This window comes from Hetaerina americana, unplaced genomic scaffold (genome assembly GCF_022747635.1).
Source record: "Hetaerina americana unplaced genomic scaffold, ioHetAmer1.1.p SCAF_6, whole genome shotgun sequence".
NCBI classification, from domain to species: Eukaryota; Metazoa; Arthropoda; class Insecta; order Odonata; family Calopterygidae; genus Hetaerina; species Hetaerina americana.
Window position 1 is genome coordinate 83,681,310 of NW_027287205.1, and position 24,526 is coordinate 83,705,835.

At 36.7% G+C, this 24,526-nt stretch overlaps 1 protein-coding gene across 1 annotated transcript in view; it reads left to right on the forward strand.

Annotated features, from left to right (window-relative positions):
- The window catches only part of Su(Tpl) (Suppressor of Triplolethal), a 310,141-nt gene extending 286,723 nt beyond the window's left edge, over window positions 1-23,418 (forward strand). Inside the window, exons 3-10 of the mRNA XM_071594264.1 lie at window positions 418-536; window positions 2,750-2,866; window positions 3,373-3,738; window positions 5,772-5,842; window positions 6,102-6,255; window positions 10,130-11,062; window positions 18,882-19,053; window positions 20,702-23,418. Of these exons, the coding sequence (XP_071450365.1) occupies window positions 418-536; window positions 2,750-2,866; window positions 3,373-3,738; window positions 5,772-5,842; window positions 6,102-6,255; window positions 10,130-11,062; window positions 18,882-19,053; window positions 20,702-20,884 (2,115 nt within the window). The 3' untranslated portion in view covers window positions 20,885-23,418. The remainder of the gene's footprint in view (window positions 1-417; window positions 537-2,749; window positions 2,867-3,372; window positions 3,739-5,771; window positions 5,843-6,101; window positions 6,256-10,129; window positions 11,063-18,881; window positions 19,054-20,701) is intronic.
- The last annotated feature ends 1,108 nt before the right edge of the window (window positions 23,419-24,526 follow it).

The window sequence follows — 24,526 nt, forward strand, 5'->3', positions numbered from 1 at the left end:
TAGAGCGTTGGACTGCTGACTGGAGGGTCCAGGGTTTGATTCCCAGGCAAGGCGCACTGGGCACCTGCGGCTCCACCCAAGCTTAAGTGGTTTTCCAGGTACCAGGTCTTCCCGGGAAACCATAACCGGCACGGGGAAAGGAGCTGGCCCCCCTACCCTGATGTGTGAATTTCACACGCCGTATAGGGCTTAGTACTGGGTGATCTCTACCATCACCTACTAAACCGACCTTCGGGTTCATTACTGTGTTTATGGTTTTTTTTATATACATTGTATATATGCATTAATGGAGAGAGTTATTGATAGGAGCTCTGTTTCATTGATTGGTTTTTGAAAAAATGTCTTGTAGCCTGTCAAGTTCTTTATTAAAGGTGTTGCCAGGGTGAAATTAGTAATTAGTATGCCTTCTCATTACAGCAACTGTCTTTTCCGAGTCCCCAAAATGGCCACGGACCTGCCTTCCACTTCAGCCTGTCAGGCAACGAGGACATTGAAGGCCCCCAGGGAAGCTTTGAGTGCCTGCAGAGCAAATCAAAGTAAGGACTAATGATGTGACTAGACCACATCCCTGTGTGGATGGGGGGTTGCATTATCATGAAGGGGTCAGGGCAGTCACCCCTTCCATAATTAGGAACCCCTATTTTCAGACAGGTCCCCATGAAGACCCTACTTGCTGTCAAAAATCCATCAAAAAAGCAATAATTATTGAGAAATACCTGAATAGGTGCAGTATGATGTAAACCTGGTCCACTTCAACAACACTTCCCTATGCTGTCCACTGATCTCCCCACTGATGCCCGTGTCTTATTAAATGTGTTGTGAGCGTTGATATTGACCGGGGTTGCTGTCAGTGGAGGTGGTCAGTATGGTGCTAGTGTCTCTCTCTCACCATGGTCCATCCCCCCTCCACCCCGCCATCCTTCTCTGGCTGTGGGCAAAAGTGATAAAATAATCTTCTCAAGAAATATGCCATTTTTAATATTTTGCTGTCAAAAAAACTACAAAGTTGGTTAACTAGTCAATTCATTGCGGCACCTCTATTTCAAGACTAATGATACAATTTTGTATCTGAAGTGCTTTGTTTGAATGCAAACTGGGCTAATCTATTGGGTAAAATGCCATTTGACTATAATTTTTATAATTTTGTTCACCTATTAGTCTTAACTTGGGCGAAAAAAGTCAGCAACTGGTGCTGTTTGGAAGCCTGAAAGTCCCTTTTATGTTGCCTCCGGGGTGAGTGGCCTGGCTCTGGGCAGGTATTTTTGATCTGGGCATTAATGAAATAAATATTACATGTGAGTTCTTGTTGGTTAGTAAAATAATTATTGGAATGAGCACATGGTAGTGATTTAAACTTTAAATAGAATTAAAGTAGTTGGCAGTAGCACAGAAATGTAGCCATATAGTGGGAGAATGATTTTCCTAACATAATTAGAATTTTAACAAAAGTCGATAATTATATGAATATTGTTCATCATTGGATTTTGTATCTATGGTGTTTCAGTATGATTAGAAGTGACAGGATTGAAATTGAATAATGTACAATCCTTTGATACTATAAAGTACAAGTGAATTGTAATAAAGGAATCCTACCTTTTCACTAGCTATTTTTTATGTACATACAGGATTCAAATATTTGCGAAGTTAAAATATCTGTTGATGAAAAATGTCAAATGAGTTGTTTATTGTTTAGCCTATCATAATGGCATCTAAGGGCTTCCAAAGTAAACCAGAATCTTTATTTTCATATTTTTTGAATAATTATTGGCTATTTGTTGGTCTATTTTTATTCTGCCATAATAAGTGGTCCACACATTATGTATTGTATATGCTGTAGTGGTGTCATACTGGTTAAATGGAAGATCCTTTACAGGTTAAATACCCACCAAAAAATGTGTTATTAATTCAAATTTTTACCTTTGCATGATGCTCCAGCAATTCGCAAAGGTGTATGTTTAATTTTTATTGTAATTTCCCAGGGAAAATAATAGGAGTCTTTAAATAATGATTCATTTAGGGTAAACAGAAGTAGCCAAAAATACAGCCGTGACCAAGTAGTTCGTATTCTTTTGACTTTTATTATGGGCAAAAATAGAATCATTGTATAAAAAAGACCGTATTCAAAAAGAGGTTATTACATGGTATGTGACCTTTTGCAATGGGCTTGCACCAGAGTCATTTTTATACTGAGAAATTGAGGACTTCATTCACAGTGAGTGCCAACTTAAGGTCATGCTGTTCAATTCTTATGTATGACCCTCTAGTATTGGAAAAAAGTGACCATATAAGCCATAAGTGAGTATTATCCCAGATTGTGGTCAACATGCTTCATTGCGGTTTGTAAAGTTCTCCTGGGTATCTGATGCAAAGGAATAAATTATGGGTTGAATTAATAATTTTTAAATGCTCTATTGAAAAGAGTTAAATGGTGATATTTAATTTATACTGTAATTACTATTCTGATTGTTTGGAGAGAATACGAATGTTAGACCTCCTGTCCCATGCATTCAATTTCTGTTTGTAATTTCGCCGGCCCCGGTGGCGGCGGGGTAACGTCCTCGTCTGCCATTCCAAGGGTCGCGGGTTCGATTCCCGCCTGGGTGAGTTTCCCTCCATCTAGGGCTTGGTTGTTTGTAAATGTGACATTGTTATCGTTGTTAATAGTTCGATGTAAAGGCCTAAATGTGCTGTTTTCGGACTTATACTGAATAAATAAATAAATAAATAAATAATTTAAAATCACTTTCAGGTCCTTCGAATGTATGGGTGCTCTTCCCTGCAAAATGCGCATTCAGGCAAATGAAGATGTTTACGCTGCAACAAAACATAGAATGGCTGTGGCTGAGGAACAACATAAAAAGAATTGGTGAGAGTGTGCATGTATCTCTCCCTGTTTCATTCCGATGCTTGATCATGTACTAATTGAGGAAGTGTCTGTGTGATACTTCCTGATATAATACTCACTGTTATGATATAATCACTTGACATAAATGGGAATATAAGCTGACCCCACTTTGACATTTCTATATTCATACAGGATATTGCATTCAGATGAAAATTTCACTTCGGCTTAAGGGCGTCTGAGGGCGTTATTTTCATGTTGAAAGGGCTGTCATATTATGTTGTCATTCATGCTCTTTTTTTATGCTGTGGCCATATGCATAACAATTTTGAGGCATTTCCCATGCATGCATTTATAAGAAAAGGAAATGTATTGCCCAAAAAAATGTTGACTTTTGATGTTAACTTTTTTAAAGTGTAACTAAGATAACTAAAGTTTTTCAATGGTTTTGATGGTTTAATCTAATAAATTTGGGTCGTGTGGATTGAGTGCAATTTAGTTTTTACCGTTAATCTCTCCTCTGTCTCCAGCACACAAGTGATCAAGGCATCGGGGCCAGACATTGGTCGCAAGGTGAAAGTGAAGAAGGTGGGTGGCATAGGGGCGCTACCGAAAAGGGAGACATCGCCCCCCTCGTACCGGGCCATTGGGCCCCCCCTCAGTGCCATGGCGATGGGTGGTGGGGGGGCCCACAAGCCACGCAGCAGTGCCAACTCGTTTGCCAACTGTCATGACACCTCCAATAATGACAGCAGCAATGGGAATCACCTGGATGCTGGAATGCCGCACCTGAACACCATCTCAAATGGACCGAGCATCCCGGGCGGCGGGAGGGTCATGGGCGGAGCTGGAAAGCGCGGCGGGGGAAGTCAGGACATTTGGAAGAGGCCCATCAAGTACGTTCTCCTTCTTACTCAACAAGTCTGTGTAGCCATGACATTGAAGGATTGCCGTCTTTGGCCCTAAGGTCGGTTTGGTATGTGGTTGTGGCACCAGGGATGGCAGATTTCAAATTAGATGCTGTAAGACAAGAGGTGAAAGAAATGTCTTGGGGTCACATTAGCGAGGTCAGGTTACTGCCTCCAATGTCCAGGTTCAAATCCAGTAACGGCTAGATATTTTTCAAAGGCATTCTAATTCTCATAAATGCAGTGTATCAATTATCTTTCAACGCGTCCTCCATCTCACTTGATCCCGTCTCCCAAGTTGGGTTCCAGACCATCTTTCTTTCATTGTCTAAATCTCCAATGTTGTGCGTGGCAGACTTTCCATGACTGATACTTGTTAATGATACCTGATATATTAAGATCTATTTATCAAGATATATATTTATCTTAATGGATAGCTAGTTTTTGTATTCATAAATCCTTTGCACCTTTAGTAGATGAAGCAATGTGTGCACTAGGAGCTAAAGGAGGTGTTTTACAAGGACTCCAAATATTACTGCTGTGGGTCAGTAGGAATTTGTTCGAGCAATTTATTTAATTGAGAATCCATGGTAAAATTCACTTCACAATTTACCCGTCAGATGTCAGTGATCCTTTGGACAGAGTTTGCTTCAAACCAAGATGCTTTCTTGTTATCATTTTTGTTTTTCCACTAATGTATCGTATCCAAATGAATTCCATAGCCTTGCTTTACCTGCGGGTTTCCATAAGCACCATTCAATTTTGAGCCTAGAGTCATGGTACTCTTTCACAAATTGATCTTCAGCACCAAGTAGCTCTGTCGAAGACACTGATGAGGGTCATCATCGATTGCGTATGATGATGTTGTCAGGAAGATGGCAAGATAGTATCTTGTGTCATAAGTAAATATTTCAGTTGTTTCAAAGGTTGCATTTTGTTTCACTTTCATCCCTAACTGTCCATACTGCACTTGCCTCTGCGTTTTCCTTTCGGTTTTGACCGAGTTTGGCTCTTTACATAAAGGTGCAGGAGTGTGATTGCATCAAAACTTCTTATCCACTCACAGATAAGTATCTTGACCTCCGAATTAAATTCATTGAAACTACCCATATTAACTACCCCGCAGAAATAATTATTGAGGAGGCCAATGTGGAGATTGAGGTGATGGTGCTGAACCAAATATTAAAGTTTTCACTCTCGAAGAAAGTTTGATTGGAGTGATACCAAGAAAGTGGCAACACTCGAGTTCAACTGAGAATATCCTGAGGCATAACCTGGATTTGAACTAACGACCCTCCGGTCAGTGGCCTAGTGCTCTAAATCCACGAGGCTAACAACCTAGCTTGTTTCCAGTTAAACACTTCATATAGATGTGAGGTGGGGTTCAGATCGAAGTAGGCCTGAACAGAATTCAAATCTGAGTTCAGCAATGAAATGTTCCCCTTGGCTGTATTTCAAAATGACAATCTAAGATGGCCACTGGACACGTGATCAAATGTATTCTATTCATAGTGGATGCAGTGGCATCAGGGCTGTGCAAACCTGGTAACATTCACAGTGTTTTCAGTGATGATACCCAGAGGAAATCATCCCGATGACTTTGTATATTGATGCTTTATATCAAACGTAATTTAACCAGTGGGGAATATCTTTACAGATCTGAAAGCATTGACTTTGTACTCGATTGATTAGCTACTCAATGTTACAATTCTTTTGAGTGTCTATGGGTCATACAGATTCTTATGATGAAGGTAAGAGTGTGAAAAGTAAATGTTGAATCTGCATCGTTGAGAACTAATAGGATTTTAACAAAGTGCAATATTAAGGTGATGTTTAGAAAAACTTCTTACTTTCATCCTTAAAAATCTGTCAAATTTTGAGATAATGATATAATAGTTGCCCTCGGTCATCGTTTAGAATATAACTTTATCACTTCATGTAGTGTAAAGGAATATTTTTGGTTGATTTATATAAGGGTTTAACTTCTGCATAAAAATGTCATTGTGCTCTCTCGATTTCAGGGAAAGACTGATTCATCTATTAGCCTTGAGGCCTTTTAAAAAGCCAGAACTCTATGACAGGATAAGGAGGGGTGAGTACTGATTTTTCATGACAGTTCTCCATTTCACGTTGGCGAAAAGGCCCATTTATTATTCTTGATTAGTTGAGCAACAGAAGTATTGCTGCTGTCTTAAGACATTCTAATTAATTCTAAAGGTTTTCTTGATATCGTAAATGGAAATAAATTTATGTTGAGCAACTTTGCCTCAATGAGGTCTTACTGCATAATAATCGGTCATTTAAGATTTGGTTGTGTATTAAACAATTGTCTTCTTTGATGTTGATTGCAGAGGGCTTTCGGGGAGAGAAGAATGCCCTGGTATCAGCTATACAGCAGGTAGCATTCATGAATGGCAACACATACCACTTAATTCGTAGTTTATGGAATGATGTTCAAGAGGACTGGCCTTTCTATTCTGAACAGGACAGGCAGGTCCTGAAACGGTCAGTGAGTCTTCATTTCGCTTGCAGAGCAAGTTGCAATATTTTATTTTCAAGTTTATGACTCGGGTTATAGCTCTGGTAGTCGAAAACATGTACCAACATATTAGAGCATGTGTGGTAATGTTTGATTTTTCTCTCTGATATGAAGAATGTTAATTCTTATTAATAGTTGAGCCTAATTGTGCACTACTTATATGCTTTTTACACTATTAATCCCTTAGTCTTTTTGAACTTCTTGCTTTGTCGTGCATTTTTATGCAATATTTGATGATAACATAAACTTTTGCAGCTCATGACATACATTTCACTACTGCTCGTTAATACTAATTTACCTTTAATTTTAGTTGTATTTGCTCTTTACTAAATTTTTTTGATTTGCTGGTATGAATGCTGGAATTAGACTGATTTTGAAGGGTAAGGTGTTCATATATAAAGGTTAGATGAGGTTTTAATAGCATTTACTAAGGGAAAATTACCTGGGTTTTTGACCTCACCGTTTTAGCAGTTTCTAAAGTTTCTGCCACCAAAATTCCATACTCTTTTCCCTAGCTATGTTGTTTGGTTTTGGATATGTAGCTCATATGTTTTTGGCTAATAATTAATATGGCTGTCTGATTGATCATAGTGTTTACATTAATTAAGTCCAGAAACTAGTTTTTCTTAACATTAAGGAAATTGAATAGTGTTGGGAGGAAGAGCCTTATTGATCTTAATATAGTTTAGCACTTGGAGCATTGATGAAGTAGATGGAAAATTGAACAAAAGAAAAAGAAAGGGGCAAAGAAAATGTTAAAAGAAATACTTTCATATGTAGTTACATTCAAAATGACCTGCAATTTCATGATCACCCTGTCTTTTATCTGTCTTAAGAATTTAATTTTTAATTTGGAGGATATCATCTGTGAGCCATTATTATAGTTGCCTGTGATTTTAAGTTCTGGGTTTCTTCTAAAACCCATGCAGCATGTTATTACCTCATTCTTTGCGATTGAACTTAAAACGATAATCGTGACCTCTGAAATCAATGCCATTTAATGGTCTACTTTGGATATCGGTCAGTATGAACCTTCCTTGTGTAACTCTTCAGTATAAGATGTAGCTTTTCATAAATTGCATCTGGTAATTTTACTTTCCCAAATATGTTTTGAATCTTAATAAAAAGAAAAAAGATCCTGCATTGGAGAGACATGAATAATCCTCGTGAAAGTCAGAGATTTAATGCTACTGAGCTGAGCCATTAATAGTTCAACCAAAATTAAGAGAGATATTAAAGAATGTTGACATCTTATTGGAATTTTGTGATAAAATAAAATTATAAAAAGTTATACTGATCAAAGTGCTTATTAAGCAAAAATGGCTATTTGTGTTGGAATGTAAGATAATTTTATGTATGTCTCATAAGAATTTTCTATTCATATAGGTGATCACACTTCATTCATCTTGTTTCTAAATTACAAAGGCTATGAAAAATTCTCCCTAAGATAGTAAAAATGTAAATAAATGCCTTTATGGAGAATGTACTTACGTGTTTAAACCTGATTTCATGATTCAGAACTTGAGACTAACTAAAATAGGTACCCAGTAAATCGCAAAATGTAAAACAGCGACAGTTTTTGATTTTATCAGAAGATTTTATCATTTAAAAGTGTCAATAACTTGTAAGAAGAAAATTCATTTTCAGTTTGAAAATTGTCTTCGATTCTGTTATCTTTGGCTCTCAACAATTTTTCGAGTTGTAAAAATAGCCTTTTACATTCCAAATACATTGTTTGTAATGAAATGCCTGCTTTGGTAGGGATGTGCATTTTAAGTATTTAACTTGTTGAAAATTGGTGAAAGAATATGGCATGCTACGGAAAACCATTACTGCACTGGTATCCATGTACCAAAGTAACAAAATAGTGTACTGTGGCATCCTGCATTGGTAGATATAATTGGTGTTGGTGCATGTATTTACACCTCAGATATTGCTTCGTTTTGAAGCAAGCTGTCTCTTCTACTTTCATTTTGTTGGAATAAGTTTAAATTTGTTCTAGTAAATTAAAAATAGTCTTTAGAGATGAACTTATATCACTTTGTGAAAATTATTAGCACTAGGCAAAAATTTTTATGATTCTATTTACACGATTTATCTTTATTTCATAATTTCACAATGAAAAGAAGATTTAAGTGGAAATGGCTAGCAGAGTATTAGGAGAATATTCATTTCATTTAGCATCAAATTCAATGTATTTGCTTTGTATTGTATAATGTGCTGCTAAAAGACTATATTATTCTGGGAACAGTTAGGGGAAATCTTAAGCCTGCTGGTTTAATATGCACATATTCTCTGAAATTTTGTATTGATAATTTTCATTTGTTAATCCAACTCATTTGTCGTACAAGTGAATCTAGTCGGTGAAATAAAACTTTGTCCTCGTTGAAGAGCAGAAATAAGTGACTCTTTAAGGTGTTATTATTTTCTTAATAATGGCAGAGAAATTATGTGCACAGTATGTCAGTGTGAAATGGAATGTCTCTCAATGTTTGCTTAATTTTCTTCTATGGTTAAGTTATTCCTTCTTGAACTAAATAATTGTTTGCCCTAATTATGAATTGCCAGATCCCACTTCAGTGATTTTGATGAGCCTTATGGATGTGGATGAAGTTTAAAATACTATTTAAATATTAATGTATAAGACTAAGTATAGTGTGCAGGTGTCTAGTTTAAAAAAATATATTCATCATTCTCGTCACTATAATTCCTAAATGTGGAGTCAATTCTGTGTTGAACTAGTGAGATGAAATGAACCAAATGTAAGTAGATACTATGAGCTCATCCTCAAACAAATAATCCGTGGGAAATGTTTTGGTAAAACTGGTAAAAAATCATTGAAATTGAAACTAATATTTTATACTATCTTTTGTTCATGAAGTTCTTTAATCAACACATACACTAGCAGCTGGATATGACTCCTTTACTGGAATAGATAAAATTTCAGTCTTCTATTTGGAACCTCCCTCTGATTAGGTGTTTTTAATCAAAACTCCAGATCACTAGAGACACTGAGTGATAGATTAAACCGTGAAACCCGTGATACAGTAGTAAAACATTCCAACACCGGCATAGTATGAGAAAAAGTTAATCAAGAGTTGGTGGGCAATGTTTGTACACTGTGGGGTTGTCTCCTTAGTGCATCAACTCTGCGTGTGACTTTTCATAAATTAACCTCTCTACTGTTATTTGGCAAGAATAACTAGCACATGTTTATTTTTGCTCATCTGACATCAGCCATGAGCTATCTAACACAGAGAACTTCCCTCAACGATGATCGCAGTTTACATCCCTTGCACCAATTCCCCTCCATCTTCTATCCCGAGATCCCATGATGTTTTCCTAATCTGTTCCCATTATATCAGCCCACTTTAGATGTGGAATGTGAAAGATTATCATTCCCAATGATACTCTGATATATGTTTGAAAATAATTGACATATGCTGATGGATATCCTCAGAATACAACAGAAGTTTACTGTTGAAAGAGTCTTGATGAATGGCATCGAATGATATGGATGATATTCATCGACAAAGTTAAGGGAAAAAACATTTATTTATCACTGAATTATCAACGTGTATATTCTGTAGTTGAGAGAACGTTGGTTAAATCAAGAGGAGAGAGGGAGTGAGTGGCTAGGAAGAAGTGCGATGTATAATATGAACTGAAGAAGGTTATATTTTGTAACAAAATGCTCCTATATTTCATGTAATAGCTTGAGAAATTGTGCAATTCTATTATGGTTTTCAGCAGCCCTGCAAAATGTATTTCTAATTTGTGTTTTAGTCTATGGAAATAGCCTTGCCCCTAATGAGCATGTATATATGTTCCCCCTTGCAGCCGCAAACCCCAAAACCTGACACCTCCCGGGAGTGATGGCAGTTCGGGCAGTGGTCACTCTCCGACCAGCACCCACCCAGGCAGCCCCCCTCCTGCCATCTCTCCAGCTGTGCCCTCCCCAGCCAATGGACGCCTGCCGACCCTGGAAGGGGCCCCTGGTGCCAAGCGCCCCGGCTACTATGACGGTGCCGATGGCATCATCACCAAGAGGCAACGCATATCCCACTTCAAAAGGACAACGGGGAGCGAGTGGCCATTGCCATCTTCCGTGACTGCCAATAGCAATAGTGGGGGGAGCAGTGGTAATAATAACATTAACAATAACAGCAGTAACTGCAACAACCTTGGCAGCGGCACACAACAGCCACAGCAGCCACGGAATCGAGTGGACACTGCAAACCGCAGGCCCCCACCCCACGAGTCCCGGCCCACTGGTGGCAGCCCAGGGCATCACCCACCCTCTTCTCGGCACCAACGGCACTCATCCCCGGCCCATGGATGTCGTGCCGCAACGACGGCCCGACCTCCACGGGAGGAAGTGGGAGGAGAGAGTGCCACGGCAGCGCAGGGTGCCACGGCATCATCCCACAGTCCAGAGGGCAGTGCCGCCGTGGCAGCATGCCGGGGTGGTAGTGGTGGCCGCAGTGGGGGGGGAGTGGGGGTGGTGGAAGCAGGAGACGAGGGGCGAGGGGGCGAAGTGTCGGAGACAGTGAGGGACAAGGCGACGAATCACTCATGGCCCGGTGGGAAGTCGGTGGCCAGGTTGACCTCGACGAGCCCAGAGGAGGGCTACACCAGGGGTCAAGAGCGTGTGACTTTAGCCGCCCCTGGTGGCAGGGGGGGTGGCCAGGGTCGTGTGGTCGTGAGTGCTGAAGTGAAGGATGAGGAGGTGGAAAGTGATAGAGCATCTTCGGAATATCCTGACTACCTTACGTGAGTATTAATATGTACTCTTCTGCTCAATAAACCACAACACGTTCCTAAACCTAAAAAGTTTCATGAGTGATGGCGGAAATATCAGGGCGGGGAATCTCATGGCATGCGACATCGTCCATTAATGTGCCAACAAAGGGGACATTTCCTTGTCTGTGTCAGCTCTGATTGATAACATAAGTGCTGGTATCCATTATTGAAATAGAAAGGTACTGATGATGCCGCAAGTCGGTGAAACGCGTTGTACCGTATAATAAAATCTGTGGAAAAGTACGAGTCTTTCTTTCTATTTCAATAATGGATATCAATTACTTCCACGAAGTGAAGCCTGAAACAATAGAATATATAAGTGCTGGTGTTCAAAACATGACAAGTATTGAATTTTTTTCTGTGAGCACTCATGTAAGGCATTTCCCAGATGTGAGTGCAGTGGGGTAAATAAGTAGACAATCACCAGACCTCCCCAAAGCTACCATTACTTTTATTTATTATTGGCGATTTAAATCTGAGGTTGAGTCAGCCAGGGCGTTTTAAATTTAGGAAACAAGGTGGCCCACCAAGTTAGATGTTTGGAAATGATTGAGTAAAGATCTCACAGTCATTTAATGATGGAAAGGTCGTTAGGTTTTCTGCATTTAGGGTGTGCATTGGGAACACCATGCTGATGATGGCGTACATCTATTGCGATAGTATTATGTTTTATTATAAAAAATAAACAACAGCGCATAATTAACATTTAAGGAAGATACTGGGTGCATCGTCTATAGTACATGACATTTATGTATCAAGACAGGAGCTCCAGCTCCACTCATCTGTGGTTTCCCAGAAACATCCATCAGCTAAACAATATACATAATTGTGTGTCCAGAGTGACCGAGATTAGGATGATATTGACATATTCTTATCAACCGGTGAATTATTCCAATGCAGTAACTTTTATAGAATTTTGAATGTAGTGACCTTTCTCTCAGTCCAGACGTAAAATGATAAAATACATGCACACTTTCCAGACTAACTAAAGGGAGGACATGTTGAGCATATTGCGGGGAGCATATAAAGTATGGTCACATTAATTTGTAGATATCATATGCACAGTAGTAATGTTTGGGTTTTAAAGCTCTTTTATTAGCTAACGAAATTCTGCATTGTAATCCCAGTCCACAATAATTCTATCATAGAAAAATGCATCCATGTTGGGACTCCAGGCAATCATAAACTTGTGGTGAAATACATGCATTGATTGAAGTGTCGGCCAAAATAGTCTTTGAGGGATATATTACCTGAGTAGCTTAAAATATCAGTGATAGAAAAAATTTCTTTTCATCTAGTTGTTATTAATTTAATATTTAATGTTAAACTATTATTTTTCAACTTTGGTGATATTATTCAGGAGAGAGTTGTTTTTGCATAGAGCATCCTATTCTTTTACAAAGCTGTTGAAATTGTTACATAGTTTTGCTACAGCCATAATTCATGGAAAATAACCATGAGTACAGCATCTTAGGCAGTGATTATGACAAAATGTACTTTTTTTATGAAGAGGAAGTAATAGCCCTGATTTTAACAAATATAAATTGTACAAAGTGGATTAGGCCATTAATAGTTACTATCGCAGTATCTCCCACAGTTCTTAGATTTTACAAGATGTACTTTGTGTTTAAAAGAATGTCGGCTTCAACCCCATGGCCTGTGGAGCATAGCGCATGACCATGAATATTTGAGACATTGTAGGTACAGTATTCCATCATAACACCTTGTTCCTTTAAATCACCCGACATCTCCCAGAGTGTAAGAGGATGCCTCTTTAGGTTAACTGGCCAAAATAAAGCACTTGGCTAGACATTGACGGATCGGAGTTCGAATCCTGGTCAGGGAAAATGATTTTTACACTTTGAAATTTCTACATTTTAAAACAAAAGTGTTAGATAATAGTTGTCTCCTGGCTGCTCCACTTCTTGGAGGGATACTCTAGGAGAATCTTTTTATGGCTTAAGAAGCAAAATGATCAATGATCCTGTTTCAATGGAAATGATCCGCACTGATTCCAAATACACTTAATGTTGGAAACACCGCATAACAAAATTGAATTAATCACTTGACAGTTTGATTTGCTTTGTAATTTAATGAACAGATTCTGTTACATTCTAATTTTTAACCGTTAACCGTCCAATTACAGAGTTGTAAAAATTCTTCGTTTATTTTCTTTGAAATTTGATATTTTAACGCTAGAGTTTTTTGTCGTGTTGAATTTTGAAAAAAAGGTTGATTTTTGCTGTGCATTTTTTGAAAATTCAACAATAATTCCTTTCAAGTATTCAGGCTGTTTCTAGCAAATCAGGCTTCAGTTTTTTATGCATTTACAACATGCTGCTTGTCATTTATGTCCTGCAGCTCTTTGACATTTTCTCTTAATTGCCCATTAATTTCATTCTCAGTATATCATTGCTATACTTCCTTTCATGGTTCGCTTTTCAAACAAGTAAATGGTGCCCTGTTCAGTATCTCCCATTGCCCGTGTGACGTTCAGCAAGATCTCTCATCGTATGCAATTAAATAAACAATGCTCCAAGAATCAATTGTCCCTCTTGTCATCCATTCAAATGAAGAGGTACATGCTTAACACATTTGTTCAAGGTAAATGTTCCTTTTTCCGTGTACTTCCTGAACAAGTTTTCTCTGTTATCAATTATACGGAGGTGCCCAAAATGCTCTAACACTTTTTCAGATGCATTTCTTCCCTACCATTCATATCACCTTATTGATTTGTATTGTTTCCCAAGAGGCCTCTCAGTCAAGGCTGCTCTCTTATGTTCATCAAAACTGATCCATCCGTGCACTTTGCCTCACCACCCACTGGTGCTTAACAAACTAACATGCCATCTTTTCTCTTCAAATACCATATTTTCATATGTAGTCACAGCAATCCCTTATTTCATCGTATGTATCCTTGCCCTCTCCTTCGGAATCAACCATGGCTGCTGTGTAGCTGATAGTATCATCAATTCCTGATTGCAATATCAAACCATTTCCATTGATTTAAACAGCAAGACGCCTCTTACTGAGCATCTTTTGCATATGCAGAGGACCATTGCGTTTGCCAACTCTTTCCATGCCCATTTCTGGGGCCAGGCACCAATTATGCAGCCATTCCTCTTTGATCAGTCGATATTATATCAACCGTGTTGCCAATCATGTTTGGCAACAGCAGCTTAGGCATTACCTTGACTTTTGTGCATTTTGAAAGGCAGGGTGAACAAGGTTTCCAAGCCTTGCAGCACCTGTGCCAGATGCAGCAATCTGTGTTGAAGGTGTTGGTCCTTAACGAGACAGTTAGGCCCATCATGTCAGCATGCCATGAGTGGAACTACCATGGGGTCATTTTCACTGTTCTTAAAAGACTAGAACCCCTTGTTAAGGGACTACAATGATAGCATACCATTGTGGGTACCCTATCCATATTAGGAGGTTCTTGTGATGCATCGAAGCACCAGGAATGGACACACCATTGTGGTGAATTCTTCAGTTTTATGTTGTAGTAGCAGTTACGGGAGGCGACCAACAGCAGAGGTCAATTGCGATGGGTGGGTGGTATTCTGGTTTGGGTTAGGATGTTCTGGGAATGGAAGGAAATTGTGCAGGGAACGGCCTACTCTTAACAAAAGAAGCCAAAGGGTCATGCACGATTTCATGTTCCATCTGGCAGGCGGGGTACTCACTTAAAGTACTTTCCAAAGCACTCCAAGTAGGGGGTCGGGATACCAGAGAAAAATCGGCCTCCACCGTGATTCAAACCTGGGTCCTTGGGGAAAGGAAGCTAGTACATAAGCCACCTCACCATCTGGAATCACATGGTTGTATGTTCCTCATTCCCAAATTTAAATAATAACTCTTTCGAATTAAATCCTTACTTATTCCCTCTTTTCATTCTTATGTCCAAGATGCGCATTTATCAATGTTGGTATTGCTGTAATGGGTTTGTATAAATGAATAATTGGATTTTAAGGTGCAAACATGATTAGTTCCCAAATCGGTAGACAATGTACCAGCACTTGTGCAGTGTTTTTTTGTTGATGGAATAGTGGTTTTCTATAATCTTTTTTAACACAAAACAGCTGTCAAATCTAATTTTATAAATGAGATAACTTTCAATTTCTAGTGCATGGTATGTGTAAGAAATCCCCAAACAAGAAGGAACTTGAATTTCTGCAAGAATTAAATGTGAATGTACTCGCAACTTGCCTAGACAACCTACCAACATTAGGTGTCTCTGGTCTAATGTTAATCTTCATTATTTTCACTTTCCTTATATGAGACTAGCGGTGATTTCAGGGAAATGCTTAATAATAAATCATGTTCCATATGTTATGCTCATGTTAATACTTAGTGAAAGGTATGAAATTTTTGTCTTTTATTATTTTTTTGTTGAAAGTGCAAGTTATTCTGTGCTATTTCTATAAAATCATGTAAGCACTTCCACATTTTTGTCCATACTTGACAAACCTTGCCCAACATGGCAAAAAATACTTAAAAATGACATACTATTTCGATGTACCACTCTTATTTTGCATATGAATTCTACCACCGTTAATTCTGTCTGACCTGCCTAATCTTTTGTTCCTTTCTGCTTCTCTTACATCTCCTCTCAACACTTCTTCGGCATTCAATTTCCAATCATTACTCCCTGCTAATATTCTTCCAACCTTCTTCAAATTTCTGTCAACTTTCTCCCTACTTCATATATACTGAAGATTGTCTTCATATTTCCTTCTCTTTCAAAAAAATTCATTTCTCAATTCATTTATCATTTTACTGTCCTCAATACGTTGCCTACCTTCTAAAACACTTAAAGAATTGAAATGCCTTCCTGATCTTAGCTTGCCTATTTTTTTGAGCTTCACATTTCCATGGTTTTCTTATTGCTTCTCTCCCTGGTTCCTAAGTGTGCTCAGCAATGATTGTAGTCCCTTGACTAATTGACCAAATATTAAAATAGCTTGTTCATTTACCAACCTAACTAATTTTATGGATTCCCCACTTATTTTCAACTTACATTCCAGCCCTTCCCTCTACCTCTCTTACCTTTTCCTCCACATATACATAGAAAAATTGAAGTATCTCTTCCACATATACAAGATAAGAGTCAACCCTGCCTCATCCCCTAATCGTACAGTATAACCCTGCCTATCCTGATACCTGCTATCCAAATCTGTGCAGTCTGAGAGTCTCAGATGAGTCTCAAAGTCCTTCCAGTCAAATGCAGTAAATTAACCTTCAATTCTAATGTTCATTAAAGGGGATTCTTAAAATACATGAAGTAGATATTGTTGTGTTTGGTATTCTGTGGGTTAAGGTGGGTTTTGGATGGACATAGGTTATACAATAGTGCAATGATAATTCTCTTTCTTCTCTCAACTAAACACATTGACTACAATAAATTGCTTTTCAATCCCGTATGCTCACTTCCTCCCTTCATTCTGCCCAACAGAAAGAGATATATCCTGATATGCCTTTCCATCGGTGGCCTTATTACTGATGTGACTATGGATATTAAAACTGAGCTGATGTTATGAAGTCTTCTGGCCTAATTCTTCCCTCATAATTCTGTAGATAAACCCATAAAATTGTTCCTTCCTGATTTTCCGTAACCCTCGAGTCAGTCTTCCACTAACCCTATCACCCCTTCCCCCTGCCTTTAGCATCTGCTCACCGCACTCCAATGCCTCACTTTGCTGGATGCTGAGCTTTTTGTGCAATGCTCTGTATTCTTTCCATCTCTTGTGAATATTTTCTGGGTTGATCAATCATCATATCTTCTAGTTTGTACTTAATATGGTTTTTCCTTCTTATTTCTCCACTTTTCTTTTACTTTTCTGTTCATTGCATCCACATCATAATAACCTTCATATCCTTCACGTTTCTTTTCATGGTGTTTCTTTCACCTTAATTTCCACCCTCTCCCTCGTCCTTGTTCTTTTATGTATCCCTTTATGCTCTCCTTCTTTGCCTTCCTGCTTTATGTGCTTTCATTTTCTTCTCTCCCACTTCTTCCTAGTCTTATTTTTTTGTAATCCATGTCCTTCTAATCTCTCTAATCAAATTCACCGTTCCTTTTGTTTTCTGTGCAGCTTTTGCTGTTCCTTTTTCAATGTTCCTGCATTTCTTCCACTCTATCCATCCTCTGGTCCTCACTGACAATTTTCTCAGCTATTTATCCTCTTCAAACAAGGCAACGCATTTCATGAGCACGAAATTGATCTGAATCTGTGTCCAATTCCAGCAAACAGTGCAAATAGATGACGATGCTCTTCCTAAATCAGCACCTACGGTGATATCTCTAAATCTATTTGCACATTTCTTAGGTACTTTTCCTCGCATTTAAAGGATGTGTTACTTACAATTAATCCTACATTAATCCTGCAAAAGTATTGTTTTCTGGATTACTTTCTGGATGGACCATTTATGCTTGAGAGTCATAGTCAGTTCAAGAATTTCAGAGGAGTTAGGTCAAATTTTTTTGAATGACGTATCTTTCTAATTTTCGTCAACTTACATACCAGGTACTCGATAGATGTGTTAAACTACTCAAAGCCTATTTTAGCATTTCCCAATGAAAAGGACAAGTGGCATCCAAAATTTTATGGATGATAATTGGTTACAGGATGTGATATTTCAAATTATGATGATGGAGCATGTGCCTGAATTTTCAAATTTAGCACTTCAAGGAATGGCAAAAATATTTCTGATCTGATTCAAACAATCTTTAGCTTTTAATAAAAACTGTTACTCTTGCAGAATTACCCCATTTAAATAGAATTCAATCACTTTTCCCCACTTTTTTTCCCGTGTAATAAGAGATGGAAAACTTAAAAGAATATTGGGATAAGTTAACTGAGACTTAGCAATCAGAGATTTCAAGTACTTAAAACTTACCCTGTCTTATTGTGTATGACTTCAAACTATGAGGGACTATGTAGCTTCAGTGGATTACATGTAAATCTTGTCTCTGGTACTGCTGATGTTGTATGTAAGCCATTTGAAATCTTTGTGAAACTATGTGATTTTTTTTTATGAAACCCCTGGGAATATTGAGAATTTGAAACATTCAGCGTGAAATATTTTCTAAACTGGTGAAAGAACTCCACTATTTTCTTAATTGTATGAAATATGTTGTGTTATTCAGGTTAAATTTATCTCACTTCAACTGCTCTCCAAAACAACAACTTTTTAATTAACTCGTCATTTCAACTGATATTTTTCAGTGGTTAGTCCCAATCCACCTAGTATCCAGAATCATGATGCTAGAATCATTCACTGTGCTGAGTGTGATTGCAGCTTCAGAGTCAAAATCCATCTCTGACCCAGGAATCACATCTCCAGTTGACATTCATTTCCAGTGTCCAATTTTATTCATGAGCCATATTTTGTAAAATACTGTCCGAAAGTCACTCTTATGTCAGTGTTCAGAGATCTCAAGTTTTCTATTGTGCATTGTAATGCCAAACATTCTTGAGCTTATTGTTCATGGAGGTTTTTATTTGAGTAGTATGTTATTTATGAAGATGTTTCAGTCCCATCATAGTTTATTATTTAAGGAATAAGTACATAAACAATTGCTCTTGGAAGACATATGATCGGGAATACTTGTCATTTAATATATGTTTATTAAATAATAGGTCTTCGTTTGTTTGATTCTACAAAAGAATTAATGGGGACAGTGTTTTGACAAAGAAAAAATCACATTCAATGAAGCAAACCTTGAGTGTTACTTTCTGTTTTGTATGGTGACGTTTCTAACTGAATTGTTACTATTAATTGACAGGGAATATACCAGAATCATGACAGCAGAGCAGAGGAACAAATATAAGGCAGATTTCAATGCTGATTACAGCGAGTATCGAGAACTTCATGCTGTGGTTGAAATGGTTTCAAGGCGGTTTGCCATTTTAGAAGAGCGGTTACTGCAAAAGGAGAAAGGGAGTGAAGAGTGGAATGTAAGGAAGGAATCAGTTTTACTCATTTTTTTTGCAGAGGACATCAGGCGTGCAATACAATATTGAAAATTTCCTTGCCAAATGTAATATGTAGTTTCCAGGGTTTCTTTGTGGAAGTGATCCATGACTCAAGGTAAGAATACATTTTGTATTTCCAAGTTCGATATTTATTTAGACAACCCGGGTTTCAATGCATGGAATCAGCATCATATGCAATTATAATCCCTGTACGTGCAACTGATGATGACACTACATGCAGTCTAGCAACATAGATCGTCTAAATAAATATTTTATGTGAAAATACAAAGTGTATTCATGGAGACAAATTTAGTTTTTTTATTGCTCTTTGAATTGGGGTTAACCCATGCAGATTATTTGATTGGCATAGATAAATTGGGATAATAAAACCTTAATACTCAGTAAATATGTTGCCATCCCATTTTAATTTGTTGAAACAAATTTATTAAATACTATCAATAGACTTCTCAAACTGGGAGGGAATGCCTAAAGATGGACATTGAAATTGAGTGAGACTGGTGAATCTGGTCCTGTTTAATGTTCATTTTATGTAGTAACTTTCTAGGGTTTGTCATTTTAGTTGAAGTCATGTTCAGGGAAATCAAAACATGTGTTAATATGAGAAAGTCAAGCTTTCTTTTGGTGTGTCACATATTAGTGATATTAACTTAAGTATTTTAAGATAAAGTTCTTTTTCTGAAATTCCATGTTTGGTGTCTCAATAATTTGGTGTGGATAGTTAATGACTTATTTTTGCAGAGTGAAATACTGTATTTGGTCTCCCTTAAAGGAGGATATGGAATTTCCGGGGCTGATGAATGTCAGGTAATCATCAATGGGAAAGTATGGATTGGGCAAAAGTGTTTAATTTAAAGCATTTAATGCTGTTGAGAACTGTTGATTTTGTGAAATTAAAAACTTTTAAGGAAGCCCAAGCATTTAAAACTTGTTATTTTATTAAAATCCCAAAGTGCTGAGGAGATAGAGTAGTACGGATAGTCCACCAAAAGGATACTGGAGAGTTTACTGTGAAGTTGTTACAGATTCCCTCAAGTAAAGTCATGTAATATTGTACAACCAATTTGAAACCCCCCCCCCCATAGTGACCCATACTTTGTTAAGATGTATTTTAAAATAAATATTTAAGAAAATAAAGTACAGAGATTTTGTCAAAAAGGAGGACTTGGTTAAAAAAATCTGACATATTTATGTAAAGTCAAGATTCATCCCTCATAGCTTCTGCTTGTTTTTAAAAAAATGTTAATTATTATAAAACTCAGACATACTGTGGTAAAATATTTGTGTAAAGCTAAAAATTGAAAAGACTTGTTTGCTAAAGATTTTATCAGCATGCTATTAATAATACTGTATTTGGACACTTATTCTTTACTTCAAGTGAGATATAAGGGGTTTGCGATTTCTAGTGAATAATTTCATGCGTGAAAATACATCTTCCTGGCTTATACATCAAATTTATTTTCCTTGTATTTGGAATAAAAAAGTTTTTCCTTTTGACTAAGAAAGCTTGAATGAAATCTGAGAGAAATTGTAATGCCCACATTTCTGTGTCCTAAATACATGTAAATATAATGTATGTTATAAGCCAAATTCTTATTCATATCTTTTGCAGACCATTAAAGACCAAATAGTGAGGGAATATCAAGAAAACAAGCGTGATCAGCAATATCCTGAAGCCAAGAAAAAGTTCCAGTACTTGCACGAGAAGTTATCTCACATAAAACGCTTGGTGCTTGAATATGATTCTTCCAATGTTGGTCAAGTGGCGGCAAGTGTACATCATCAGAAACACTGATCCTGTGATTCCCTTTTCTATTATTAATATAAAGAAACTAGTTTTCTGCCCTCTTCTAAACTAGCTCCCTTTCCTCTTGTGTCCCACATTTTAATCATTGTCATTCCAACTCCATTTCTAGCCCATGGTTTTACAAGGCTCTTAAATATCCGAATATCCCAGCAAAACCTCCACAACAAGAAAATACCATGTTGCCTTTTTTCAGAGGACATCACGATAGGAATCTCAAAAAAAAAAGAAAATCACAACAATGAGATGCTCCACAATGTAGGAATACATACATATATATCTTATATATATATATACACACTCACACACATATATATATATTTTTTTTCCTTTTGTATAAATGTGAAGTTTCTTTGATAAGAGAGTCATCATATGAGGTGCTTTAGCTATAAAAAAAAATAATTTGTCAAAATATTTAGAGTACTTTAAAACCGTTGCGCTTTATCTTTTTGTGGTATCTGCTGAATTTGCTGCCAGGAACAAAGAGTTTAATGGCTGGAACAATGATTGTTCCAATAAAAAAAAAATTCAAAGATGAGAAAATGGTAGTTGTGTGATGTATTTTGACATATACTGCTGGCAGGCTGCAGGGGACCTTTCCCAAGCAATTGAACAAATTACTTAATTCACTCAAGCATGACCCAAATATTTTCTTCCAAGGGATCCTACAACAAAAATGAGAAAGTCACGCAAAAACTTCCTAGAGGGCCCCGAGGGGAGAGAGAGGTGGTCTAAGGCATTTCCTTTTTCCCTCGCCACCCCTGTAATGAACTGTATTATCACATGCTTCAAGAACAAAACGTTTTTGTATGTGTTTTGGGGTTGGCTATTGTGCAAGCGGAGTGTTGGAAGTTGATGTGTACCCCCTGCTTAATTTTATTCAGGGAAAAAATTCTAAATTTTTGTTGCGCACCCAAATGAAAATGGGAAAAAAGTGTTTGACGGAGTGGCTCAAAAGTGACGGTTGAATGCCTCATTAATTTTCACTGTGAGAGCTTTTAAATTGGTTGTGCTTGTAATTATTATTTTATTTTCTTTTTAATAAACCAAAAAAATTCCCATTTTTTTTCATCCATGTATGCATGAGGGTGAGGTAAACAAGTATTGTCTGTTTACCAGAATTGATGAGCATTCCATTTTGGAAGTTTAAGGATGATGAAGGCATTTTTTTTCTTAGTACAGTGTGGGCCCTAGAAAAGTTGAACCAGTTACCATGACATAAAAAAATCGTCTAGCATCTGTTTTCCTCTGTTATTTAAGATATTACGAGATCTTGTCTGTGTGAGTGAGTCTGTTGCCATTGTAAATGGAAGGGGCTACCTCTTGAATTGCTTCCATTTCCACTCTGCCAAATATGCTGACCCAGAGTGATTTTGGGGTGGTTTTTTTTTGTATAAGGAGAAAAAAATTTTAAGTATCTCATTTTAAATATGATTTAATGGGCGTTAGTGATTGTCATCAGGCCTTATCATGCTCTCACATTATTTTATTCCTCAAGTTGTGAGATCATTTTTATATATATTAATTACAGTGTCGTGCTCTGATATGGAAACCATTAATATTTCTATTCGAAAGAAAAATGCCTACCAGGATGTAGCTTGAATTTGTATTTCGCATTTGTATTTTTGATGACCAGTTCTCGAAATGCTTAAACGAAGAGAGATGTAGCTGTTAACTAATGAGCTATGTAACAGTTTGAGTTCCTAAGCAAGCAATGATCAATGATGCATTGTGCAATGTAGGACACCAATTTAAGTACACTTATCCAGAGAGTTTTTCTCTAAGCCCTTAAAAATAATATAGATGCCTTAAGCAAGATTAGCTAAAAACATCGATGATGTGCCTAAGTTAAAAGTGTTACTTGGTAATTGATAAAAAATAATGCCAGTAAGGCAGTAAGCATTCAAAATGAGAAAAATGAGTGTGTGTGGAGATGGTGGAAATATTTTTTTCCACTTGAATTTATTGAAACAAGTGGTTGAATTTTATATAAATGAAAATTTTCTGCATGGAAATAAACTTAAGTGCCAAAATATCTAGGTCCAAATAGATTGTTCAACATTAGTTTGCAATGAAGCATCCCTTAAATTTACTTTACGATTGGGTTATTTTATATTTTGATTTTATTTTTTTCTAAGATTTTAAATGTGATCAACTCGAAGGAAAAGCAGTTCTTTTTTCAATGGAGTACTTGATTTGGATGACAGTTAAAAAATTATGATAATAATAATAATTATAATAACACAGGCATTCTGTGGGTATGAATTCATTTTCTCTGTTAGTCTTCATGACGATGATCTTTCATTATTCATTTGTCATTTATAAGCTGTGAGGTTGTATGACTTCTGTTAAATGGATGTTATGTTATTCCTGGCTGTGCGCTGGACTGATAAAATAACTAATGAAATATTGTTGAGCGTGTGGATCTGTTACGCTTGGATGGCAGTTATGCACATGTGTGTGTCTGTGTGAATGCTTCATGTGGTATCTTTTTGCTGTTGCGAATTGTCACCACCACATTATATGTGTGTATATATAAATATATATATAAATATGTATATATATATATATATATATATATATATATATATATATATATATATATATATATATATATATATATATATATATATGTATAAATATGTATGTGTGTGTGTGTGTGTATATACACATATATGTGTATGTATATGTATCTACGTATACATATGTATGTGTCTTTATATATATACATGTAAATGTGTGTATGTATATGTATCTATGTATATATATATATACCCACACACACACAACACACACACACACACATATATATATATATATATATATATATATATATGTATCTACTTAATATATGTATGTTGGTATATATATATATATATATATATATATATATATATATATATATATATATATGTGTGTGTTTATATACACACACACACATATATATATATATTACACACATACATATATATATATATATATATATATATATATAACACACATACATATATATACATATATATATATATATGCATAAAATATATATTTTTCCTGACTGTGATGTACGAAGAAGTATGCTCATTCCTAAACTGTTTGTAACCATGCAGAAAGACTCCTGCCATTATTGCCAAATGTTTAGTTCATTTCTAAACTTGTTTCTTTTCTAGGCATTGTAACATTATCCTATGTTGGAATACTTCATTGAAATGTTGAAATGTGTTGGTGCGGCCTGAGCCCGTTCAATCGAGCACCAGCAGTACATGTACAGTTTACTTTGTAAATATTACCTCCGTTATGCGCTACATTTTTTAGGCATTCATTATGTTATCCAAATTGAACAATGCAGAGATTATTCACAAGTGGAAGGCATTTGTCCAGTCATGATGATTGCAGGTTGTTACAGAAAAATCTTTTTTATACTATGCTAGTAATGTATATTGCAATATGCAGCACTTTTCAAAGGTTTTGTTGAGATACCACATGTTTACCATCAAGAATGTGATGATGTCTTCTGTTTACATGCTGGGAAAAACATTTTGTATTAAAAATAAGATTTAAGAATTTAATTTCATTTTTGCTCTTTTTGTAAATTATGTAAATATTCAACTGTTTATCCTGAAAATTCTCTTTGCT